The following is an 11,666-nucleotide window of genomic DNA, read 5'->3' as shown; positions in this document are numbered from 1 at the left end:
ACTGTCATGTTCACTGTTTCAATGTATAGTATACATCGTAACGTTTCACATGCCATGGCGCTGACGCGCGTTTCTGTTTGGGAGGGATCTGCTGTGAGACCTTGTACCAAGCTCTGTATCTGTGTTCATTATGATGGAATGAGTTTGGGCTATGTTCTCTGCTCAAGGACTTTTCCCGCAGACCATCAGAAACCGTTAGGAGCACCTGGGATTGTGAACTTGGGAAGATTCTACGGGGGGAGGGATCTCATTTACACCGAGGGTTTTTAGTTTGCATTTGGCACGCTTTTATCATTCTCAGCTTTCTCTGTGATCCTGCATACTATTCTTTAATAAATCAGATATCTTTGAATTCCTGCTCATGAGTCTGATAGCGTTTTAGAATAGGCAACCATTACATTCTTTATTGCCATAATATAGAGAACAGATTAAAGGACAAGCTACTATAACATACAACATGCTTGACTACTACAACATGCTCTACATGGGGCTGCCCTTAAAGACCACCCAGAAGCTTCAACTGGTCCAGAATCTGGTAGTGCAAGCAGTAATGCCTCAGTATAACCATGTAATACCTGTTTTGCAAGCTGCATTGGTTGCCAGTCTACTTTCAGGTGTGATTCAACATGCTGGTTGTTACCTATAAAACCCTACCTGCCTGGTTTACTCTAGGGACCACCTGTCTCCCACAGCATCCTCCCAGCCAACTTGATCCTGCAAGTAGGCTTGCTCTGAGTTCCTTTGATTAAACAAAGACATCGTTCAGGACCCCAGAAGCGTGCCTTCTCTGTAGCAGCACCTGCCCTCTGGAACGAGGTTCCCTCCAAGATCCGGATGGCCCCCACTCTGCTATTATTTAGAAGAGCTGTGAAGACCTGGCTGTTCACCCAGGCCTTTGGCAAGTGAGAGTGAGACCCCTCCCTTCATTCTATCTGGTCTGTCACGATTGCCATCTTTTATCTTTAATGTTTTATTGATTATTGTAATTGATTGTTGCGAGCTGCTCAGAGTTGCTGAGAGTCAGGCAGCATACAAGTTTCATAAATAATTAATGTAGAAATACATATACAGGTAGTCCTCATTTAATGTCCATTCATTCAGTGACCAAAGTTATGACAGTGCTGAAAAAATGGGCTTGCGATCGGTCCTTGAACTTACAGCCATTTCAGTGCCCCCGCGGTCATGTGATAAAAATTTGAGCCAGCCTGCATTTACGACCACCCCCTTCCTCTGACTTTCAGCTTCGCCTGCCTCCCCTCTGCTGGGCTCACCATCCCAGCCACACATGGGGAGGGGCTGCAGCTTTGAGGCTTCTTGCACCCTCATGCACCCTCCCCAACCCAGCATACACCACCCCAAGCCCCACTTGCCGGCTACCCACATACCCTCACACATCCTTCCCAGTCTCACTGTGCTTGACCCGTGCCTTGCCGGCCACCCATGCACCCTCCCCCAGCTCCTCTACACTTGCACTGCACCTTGCTGGCTACCCGCCCACCCTCCCTCAGCCCCTCTGCGCTCCCGCTGTGCCTCGCCGGCCACCTGCGCACCCTCCCCCACCTGGCAGCAGCCACCCCCAACCCCATCACGCCTTGCTGGCCACCTTGCGGGTGCACACCCTTGCACATCCTCCTCCACCTGGCAGTAGCCACTTGCCTGCCTGCCTGCCTGCTTGTGAACCACCTGGGACTTGCAACTCCCTGCCATCTTCCCCACTGACTTTGGTTGTTGGAAGCCAGCAGGGAGTTGCAAGGATGTCCTCACTTAATGACCCGCGGTCCTTGCTTAATGATGGCAACAGGGACTGCAGGGATTGCCATTGCTAAGCGATGTGGTCATATGACGTTGTGCTTTATGACTGCATCGCTTAGCAACAGAAGGTCTGGTCCCAACTACCTTTCTTAACCAAGGACTACCTATCTAAGAGCAACTCAATTTTTAATTGAGCTTTGATCACAAGGAATAATATTGACTGGTCTTTCCATTATATTTATAAACAGCCAATTTGATGGCAGTGATATCTTCAATTTGCAATTCAAACCCCAAGTAACCTTATCTTTTCAGTAAAGTTACACTCCATGGTCAATAAGGCCAATATTCTTCATAAATAAATTCCAAGATTTCAGTACATCATATTAACATCATATTAATATATTTAATCATTATTTCTCTTTCCAAAATCAAATTAACAACAGTGTGAGAATTTAAAAAAAGAGACAACCACAGAAGAGGCCCAAATGATATATACAAAAGCCTCTTCAAAAACGTTATATTTTTCAGTTTAAAGAAGTGAATACAAATCTTTCTTACATATCAACTGAGGTGTCCAATACATTTGAAAAAGAATCTTTTGATAAATTAATCTCATTTTAAGATCCTAGGAAACATTATATAATGTTCCTCAAAACATGAGACCACTAGTTAGTTAAAACAGAATATGTTAACTGTTCCAAAATTCTTGCAAATAACTAATCTCTATCTAGTTAATACTCTTCAATTGTCTGGAAAAACAAACAGCAGGTTTAGAATCTTCCAAGACATTTTCCAGTCATCCAAATAATTTAGGGGTTTCAGAAACTGCTAGCGCATACAATGCATATTGTGAAATCAAAGGATGTTCTAATTGAATGTTGGGTCATTCTACAGTTTTAAGTGACCCACGTTCTTCTTCAAACCAACTCAGCACTGAACAAATGCTTATCTCCTCTTATTGCCAGCTGGTTCAGGTGCAAGCTACTCCTTCAGGAAAAAAGAACAGTCTTTTATCTTGTTTTAGCCTAAAAATATACTGATATAAAATACACTTATTTAATTTCTTTTCAGCAGGAAATCTACTGATATATGAACACTGTGTATATGACCTGATTTAAATTGCAATATGTTCCATTAAATTGCTGTGTAGTCAGAAACAAAACTCAGTAATGGATCATGTAATAATAGCAGAACAGGACAGCCCAACCCCTGCAATCTAATAAGGCTTTGATTTATTCAGCACAACTACCTCACCCCTATAGGCTACATACTTAATTAGAGCTCCTAGTTTTCTTTACCCTTCAGCTTAGACATGTCATATGGCCTCTTGGCAAGATGCATTGTTAATAAAAAGAAACCAAGACAAAATTAGTAATAAGCAAAAGATTTCATAAGAAGCAATAGCTAAAGTCTCCCTTGAATCAACCTTGACTCCTGGTGACTCCATGGATACACCCATGTTTTCTTGGCAACTTACGGAAGAGATTTGCCACGGTGTTCTTCCGGGATGTTTTCTGAACTTCTCATTCTAACCTGTAGTCCTGGTGAAATCTCATCCAAATCCTAACCAGATTTGAACTGCTTCGCTTTTTTGAGGTCAGGCCACTTGAGCTAGATGCTGCCGTCTTATATGACATAATAAGCAATACTCAATACCAGAGCTCTACTACCAAAATATGAGCAAGAATTTTTAATTGAAGTCAGTTATTCCTCTCTCCCCCTTAAGAACAGGACTCAACACCAGTAATATATATGGGGACTGCTTGTGATAGCTCTGTCAATATTGTAAACAGAAAAAACACCTTGGCCCCAAACAACTTGTGGTTTCTGCTGGATTCTATCTTGTTGAGTATTACCAGTCACAGCATTCTTTTCTAATGCATTCTGGACAAGATAAGCCCTGTGGAATTGGACTAGAAAGCCAATCATTGCAAAGAGCTCTAAAGATATCCCAGGTGGAGCTACATAGGCCCCAATAAACCTCAGGGCCACTGAGAAGTAGTTTCTCAGGACTAGCCACTGTGAATTAAGCCCAAATTACTTGTTAGCAAAACAAAGCACACACAAATAAATGCTCCTCCAGAAAAGCTGGCAGTATACCTGCCCATTAAGTATGTAAGAGCTATTTCTTTCACCCACATATTGCCGGAAAAGGGTATTCGGGTCATGTCTAAAGGGAAAAGGAGGCCAAACTATGGCTAAAGCATCTCTTAATTTTGTTTATTTACGTTTGATCAGAGGCCACAACACACCAGATTGTTAGTTGGGGGATGGGGATAGGGACATGTTCCCCATCTCACTTAAGTACAATTCTTGTTGGAAGTAATGGGAGTTGTAGTCAAGGGACGGCGAATTTGGGGGGAAGGCTACTGTAGAAATATAACACAGATCACATATAAAATGCATGTTTACCTACTCCTTAGTTTTCCTATCATCACCTAGTTCCACCTGTCTGGCTTTCTGTCTGTGAGTTCTTTAACAGATTTCCTAATAGTGTCAAATACATGGCAGATATAAAGTCAAAATAAATGAACATTTAAAAATGAAACATATTTGCAGACATATTTACATTTCACAAAAAACACATTTCTTTGCCATCAACAGAAGAGAAAGAGCTATCATGTTAGAAACCATAGAACAAATCTGTCTTTATGTTATTTTAAAGGGTCTATAAGCCTATATACTCTATTTGGAGATATGAAAATATAGTTAAGATATTTAAGAGGAATTACATTTCAGGGAGATTGTACCTGAGATCAGTTTCATACTGCATATTTTAAAAAGTGCATTCAATTAATCCGTTCCCTAAAAATATTGAGAGTTTTCAATAGAGGCATAAATTTTATTCTGAGTATAGGGGCAAGGTAACTATGGCCCATAGTTGGAAAAGGTGTGGTCCACAGAAGACAGAGAAGCCGTGTTGTTCCCCTTGTAGCAAATCTGCTTCAGATAGTGGAAAGGGAGGGGGGCGTACATCTGCAGTCCACATGTACACACACGAGGCCTGAAACTGATAACCCTCTTTAACATCAAGTAGATTGCCCAACCTCTCTTCTAAAGCATGAATTCTCAGTATAAGGAACCTCTGAGGAGGACTTGTTAATCTCAACTCCCTTACCTGAAAAATCTATCATGTACATCTGTTTCCAAGTCTCACATTTCTTCAGCTGCACCTGTATTTTTTCAATAACCAACCCCAACAGAGTAAATGCTGTTGATATTTCACTCTACATTTTTAATTAGCAGTAATTCTATTAATTTTAGCATTGCGGGTTTACATGAATCCTAAACTGAAGACAAGTTTATATTGTTTCAGTTAGAATAAATCTTAAAAGAAAAAATTGTAAGAGGCTTAAAGAATGCCTTCCAAATCAGAAATATAAAGAATGAGAATATGTTGCTAACACTCTTACTGACTACATGTAAAATCAGATTATACTTTAAAACAGAACAAAAGCAGCATGTATGGTTGTTACCTGGGATATCTGTGGGTGAATAGTGCCATCAGCAAACACAGTGCTATTCTGTGGTTGGCCCTCTAGCCAGGTGATTTTTAAAGGATTGTCTGTTAGGCCAATTTCATTCTTCACTGCCATCTCCTAACAAATAAAAACAGCCAACATTGTGGGATCATCTGTATTTCATCGATCCTTGCTCCTGTAATCAACCCGAGCAAACAGAAGAACAGCTGCAGGCAAAGTAATTGAACAGCTGTTTGAAAAAGAACTGAGAACCTCAGTCCAGGCTTGCTCAGAGTTCCCTCCTAAGCTCCCAAATTAGTTCATACCATTTTGACACAGGACATCAACTGACAGTAGGAGGACAAGAATCCAGTAGGCTATATCATTTTACAATATATTGGTAATTCTTTCAACAGACTACCAATAGTTATTAATAGATACCTATATCAAATAGGAGAGCATTTTTACAAGCAGATAAAAAGGTATAATAATATTAATGACATTTACATACAGAGGTACTTGAAGATGGTTTCTCAACTATTGTAAGCACTTTGCATTTTACTTGCAGTAACTTCACTAAAGACCAGTCCTATACAGGTAGTTCTCATTTTGTGACTGCCTCAGACAGAGACTGTTTGGAGTTACAATGGTGATGAAAAAGTAACTTTGCAACCAATGCCTGCATTTATGGCCTTCGCAGTGTCTTTCTCTTAGTCATGTGTTCACCATTACAGTCAGTCAGTTTTCGTCCTGTGCCTCACCCATTTTTTTTCTTCCCTCCCCACTCCCAGAGCAGAGAGATTGCCTAAACAAGCTATCTCTTCCAGAGCTGCTTTTCTCTGCAGTGTACTGCATTCCAAAAAAGCACTAGGGGCAAGTTAAGAAGCAAAGCTTTGTGACCTTAATTAGTTGATCAGAACCTTCCCACTGGCTTGCACTGCTGCATGACACTGACAAGACCCTAATCAGTTTCACACAAAGTCTTTTGTTTGCCTCCTAAGCAGCTGCCTTGCAGCCACCAGCACACTAGGCAAGCAGCCAATGCTAGCACATACAATGTGTATTTCCCACTCTCTTATAATCCCTTCCTCTCCAATGAATGTAAATACAAACATTAATTCTCTTATTGCTAATTATCCCAGCACTCTGGTGAGCATTCCAAAAGCTGGGGGAGTGGGGGAAAAGTGCTATAAGATTTGCCCTTTCACCCAGCTTCCTCATGAGTTGAGTTCCCGAAACCTTCCCCACTGTTTGGGCTCACCTGGCCATTGGGGTCATATCCTTCTGACGCTGTAAAGCAAAGGAAAGCTGAAGTAAAATCGTAAGCCCCATCGTGGTCACGTGATTTTCACTTAGCAACTGCTTCGCTTAATGACCAAGTCATTGGAACCAATTGAGGTGGCTAAATGAGGACTATCTGTATGTTGTGCTGTTCAACTGGCCTAGTAACATGTCCGGTTTCTGGGCCAGTCCTGAAGAAAAGCTCCCACTTGGTGCATTATGGTCATGGAAGGGGCTTCTTTTTCTAATATAACTGGCAATGTAGCAGTAGCATCACCCTCTCCAACATGCAGACTCAGCCAGGGAAGAAGCAAGTTGACTGCCACCAGCATCTGCTCTCCATGGTGGCATGATACCACACAAATATGATACTCATAAAAATCTATTATCATAACAACAACAGGATTTCAATCTATAGGTAGTCCTCACTTAACCACAGTAACTGGGACTGGCAACTCTGTCACTAAGCGACGTGATAGTAAAGTGTGATATCACGTGACTGCGCTGACTTACGATGGCAGTTCCAGTTGCCATTGTTAAGCAAATCCCACACAGTTGTTAGGCGTGATGTCATCTGATCTCCTTTTGTGACCTCCTGCTGGGTTCCCCATTGACTTTGCTTGTGAAGGTTGCAAATAGGAATCACATGACTGCGGTATGTTGTGGCCCATGTAATTGTGAAACTGGTTTCCAAGCACCCAAATCGCAATCACATAATTGTGGGTATGCTGTGATGGCTGCAACTATGAGAACAAGTCGTAAGTCTCCTCGTTCAGCACTGTTGTAACTTCAAATGGTCGCTGAATGAGAGATTGTTAAACAAGGTCTAAAAAGGTAAAGGTTTCCCTTGACGTAAAGTCCAGTCGTGTCCGACTCTAGGGGGCGGTGCTCATCTCTGTTTCTAAGCCTTGGAGCCGGCGTTGTCATAGACACTTCCGAGTCATGTGGCCAGCATGACGACACGGAACGCCGTTACCTTCCCGCCGAAGCGGTACCTATTGATCTACTCACATTTGCATGTTTTCGAACTGCTAGGTGAGCAGGAGCTGGGACGAGCAACGGGAGCTCACCCCGCCGCGCGGTTTCGAACCGCTGACCTTCCGATCGGCAGCTCAGCGGTTTAACCCGCAGCGCCACCGCGTCCCTAGAAAGGTCTACCTGTACATTATAACGCTATCTTCTTCAATAATTGCCTGCAGAACCTCTTGCATTAGGCTATTGTGGTACATCTTGATATTTCTAAGTGAAAATACAAACAAAAATAACTTACAGCAGCTTTCACTGTAGCAAATTCCACAACTGCACTTCCAGCCTTCTTGTTTGAGATTAGCAAATTAAGAACTTCACCATACTATCGGAATCAAGAAGAAATGTAAAATAAGATGTAGGCCTAAAAAAACAATATATTCAAAAACTTGATCTGAGGACTAGAAGCTAACTCCTGTGACAACTGGATTTATAGAGAACGTATGAACAGAGGATGTTTAGCCTTGAGAAGAAATGTCTGTGAGGGAATATTACGATTTTCAAGTATCTGAGGGGTGATAAAGAAAAAGGTCAAGATTTCTTCTTTACTGTCCCAGATGAATGCAGGACACAAAATAATGGATTTAAATTACAAAAGGCAGATATTTTGAATATTAAGAAAAATTTCCAAACGGTAAAAGCCATTTGACTGAGGAGAGCTAGGCTCCCACTGGATGTGTTCAAGTAAGAGACAAAACAGCCATCTCTTACGAGATGCTTTCATTTGCACTTCTGTATTGAACAGAGGGTTGGACAATGGCCATTTGTAACTCATAATTAGATGAAAGCTCTGTTCAAAGACTTTCTATAATATAGATAGGAAAAGCACTGTAGTGAGATGAGAATAAATGATAGCTAATCTTATTTGTGTTGCAATGTATTATACAGAATCCATTTAAGAGTACTATGCTGAGTTTTCAGAGATTTTACTATAGGAGCCCCTGATTTGCACAGGCCATGTTATGGTTCAGATATGATACAGACTCTAAGAAAGTTCAAAGACGACAGCAACCACCACCACAACAAAAGCAATATATATGCTGCCAGACTCCTAGCGATTCTGGGCAGTTTACAAACTGTTAAAAACATTTTAAAACAAGGAAACAACAAAAAACAAAAAGAATAAAGATAGCAGAAATGACAAACCAGATGAGAACAAATTAAAAAAAGAAAAAAGGCAGTTTCAAGCCTTGCAGAACAACAGCTCATAAGATGCAAATAACAGAGCAGTATTCAGCCTAGTTCATTTTTTTTCCACCAGCAAAAATAATGTAGTTTTCTAAGGTAAAACAAAGTCTGTGGCAGCCAAGTTATCCTAGTGCAAGAATGGGCAGTGTGTGGCCCTTCAAAAGTTAATGGACAGCAACTCCTACTGATCATTCTAGCTAGGGCTGATGGAGAGCTGAACATCATCAGGAAGACCCTATGTTGCCCACACCTGGCCTCAGCAGTTGCTCCAGAAGTATTAACAGTAACAGAGCAAGAGATTATATGAACAAAACATTATTCACCTTAACATTTGATAGTTCTGCTTTACTAACAGTTCCTATCATATTGTATAGTTTATATGTTTTACTTCACCCTCGGGATAGGAACTATACATTTATTTCTTATGCTCACAAGATTTGTCCTAGGCTAGATTATTTTTTATCTCCTCTTCATTACTGAAATATGTTTTAGATTCTTCTATTCATCCTCTTCTTATATCTGATCATGCTCCTATTAACCCTTCAATTTAAACAGCTGAAGCCAGTTCATGGAAGGTGGTATTTCCTTCTTTGTTATAAGTGGAGAGCTTTTTGAAGTGCATTAGACAATTCACCTTACAATTTTTTGAAATTAATCATGATTCACCCACTCTACATACTGTATGGGACACTTATAAGGCCTGTATGCGAGGTCATGTTATTGCTGGTGCTTTTTTAAGAGAAAAAAAGATCTTCTGCATCAACAGCTAGAAAATTTGGTTAAAGAGCGATTGCTAGATTATGCAAAAGACCCTATGGAGCAGGCCTATAGCGCATTTGTATTAGCCAAGAGACATTAGAAGTTAATACATATTATACAATGCCTTCCTTTGGTAACTCATCTGGAAAAGATTCATAATTATCATGGCATGATCTCATTGGTTTATGAAGAAATTTACATTAAACGTCGTTGCTTATTCTTACAGAAGGACCATAATTATACAGAATAAGCAGCTTGCATTCTGGGGGACCTTCTGCTATAATGAACAGACATATGCTAGTGCATTTAGCGTGTCTGCCTTTGCTTAGCTATTCGCACTACTGCATACAGCTAAACAATCCCCAAATGCATTGCTTAAATGCTCTCCTATCCAAGATGCCAAACAAGATAGAATTCAAAAGCCAAGAACAGATCTTGGACTTCAGTCCTAGTTCAGAAAGAAAATAAGCCAGGATTCTTAGTTCAAATGATAGGTCAAATTGAATGCACCAGCATATTAGTTCATTCAAGCCAAGCCAGAATACACCAAAAGCCTAGTTTACTGTTCCATACGAAAGTGATTAAATTAGGCAAAGCCAACTAAGCTAAGAAGACATTTTAGAACAGGACCTTTTGTAGAATTTGCAGAAGAATTTCCTTTGAGTAACCTCCTTTAGTTTCATCTTCTTTCTTGCACTTCCATCGTAGCTGATGGAGAAAAGTCACAAATTAATTTCATATAGTTCAGGGTCCAAGGTCTACTGTATATCAACACCTGCCATTTAGTTTTATTTCTATGATACTATAAATACAATGAATTAGAATCTGTACAGATACTGAATGAATTTTCACTTTGCATAAGAAGAGGCATATGGAAGAATTCACATTTTAGAATAACAAAAAATTATTACATACACCAAGTAGCATCTGGAAATCTGTCAATATTCCAAGTCACAGAGACTTAACTTCTAATTACCTTCATCCTAGTGCCTAGATTCTAGATTAAAGTGCAAGGAACACATTAAGGTGAAGTAAGTGACAATTCCAATAAGGAGCGGGGATGCCAAGGGCAGTCCAGCTTTCTAGGAGGCTGCAGGCGATCCATGTGGCTTCTATTGATGGAATGATAAATTAGCTGTTCATCTTTCTTCATAGCTCAAATTTTTGGGGATGTCTTACTTTGAGCTTGGGTGTTCCTGTGCCATTCCCTCCATACCCATCTTGTTTACCTCAAAGAAGAAAATCAAATAAAATGAAAATTATGATTACAATAGTTTTGAAGATAAAAAAAGAATATCCTTTTTTGCTAAACAAAATCTTAAAGCAATTCAGTGTTCTAGTTCACCTTACACTGTTTTATCTCTAATGTAAAGTATTCCATTACAGACAAAGTTTACACTATCCTGATATACAAGTCAAAACATGTTTTAATTTATTCAGTATTCCCAGAGACGGAGCATCATTGTCAGTAAGAATGGAAAAAAAGCACCTTAGGGAAATGGGAATGGCAGAAGGACTAATGATGATTGAAAAACTAATCCTTCATGTCAACCAACACTGAAGAAACTGCAACAAACGTCACAAAGCTTTTGATTAACATTCATTAAACTAATTCTCATTTCCTCATTGTCTAAAGTCATACATGAAATAAATGTTACAGGGTAAGACCTGCAATCCTGTACACATTTACTTTGGAAAAAGTTCTAGTGAAATCAGGGAAACTTACTTCTGAATGGAAACTAAGGTTCTATGATGGATTTCCCCGTTTAACTCTGTTTTTTTAAAACTTCATGTCAGGATTAAGGCAAAATATTCTATCTCTAACATGCAGGCAAAAGCTTTGCCCTTGCCTGGCCTTACTTCGTATTCGCTCCTTCTCAAGCCGGATTTGTTCTTGGATGAGTTTTTGTTGTTCCTCCAATTGGCGAGATCCCTCTTCACGTAACCGCTGGATCTGGGATGAGCAGCAGAAGAGAGAAATCCTAGCAATATTGCTTAAAAGACTGACTCTAATAAAAGAATCTAGCCTTTCACAGTTTTGGGGGGGTAACTGTCACAAGAAGTTGACTAATCATCTGTCTAGCTCCACATTCTATTTACTGATCACAATTAAACAAGCTAAAGAGCTTTTCTTTTAAGTGTGAAGTATGAACATATAAAGCTGTCTATATTGTCAGATAATCTGATCATCTTGCTTAG

General features: G+C 40.1%; 1 protein-coding gene across 4 annotated transcripts in view; it reads right to left on the bottom strand.

Moving 5' to 3' along the window:
• Nucleotides 1-11,666, bottom strand: part of DNAJC17 (DnaJ heat shock protein family (Hsp40) member C17) — a 29,708-nt gene that overhangs the window by 8,633 nt on the left and 9,409 nt on the right. For 2 of the 4 annotated variants that reach the window (XM_063289943.1, XM_063289944.1), the window contains exons 6-11: nt 11,328-11,421; nt 10,647-10,696; nt 10,098-10,175; nt 7,765-7,845; nt 5,229-5,351; nt 4,871-4,925 (exon numbers count right to left, since the gene is read on the bottom strand). In XM_063289943.1, coding sequence (XP_063146013.1) covers nt 4,871-4,925; nt 5,229-5,351; nt 7,765-7,845; nt 10,098-10,175; nt 10,647-10,696; nt 11,328-11,421 — 481 coding nt within the window. The remainder of the gene's footprint in view (nt 1-4,870; nt 4,926-5,228; nt 5,352-7,764; nt 7,846-10,097; nt 10,176-10,646; nt 10,697-11,327; nt 11,422-11,666) is intronic. The other 2 variants (XM_063289940.1, XM_063289941.1) reach the window with 1 other exon arrangement.

The sequence above is a fragment of the Candoia aspera genome, chromosome 1, assembly GCF_035149785.1.
Source record: "Candoia aspera isolate rCanAsp1 chromosome 1, rCanAsp1.hap2, whole genome shotgun sequence".
Taxonomy (NCBI): Eukaryota; Metazoa; Chordata; class Lepidosauria; order Squamata; family Boidae; genus Candoia; species Candoia aspera.
This window is presented reverse-complemented; position numbering and strand designations above follow the sequence as displayed.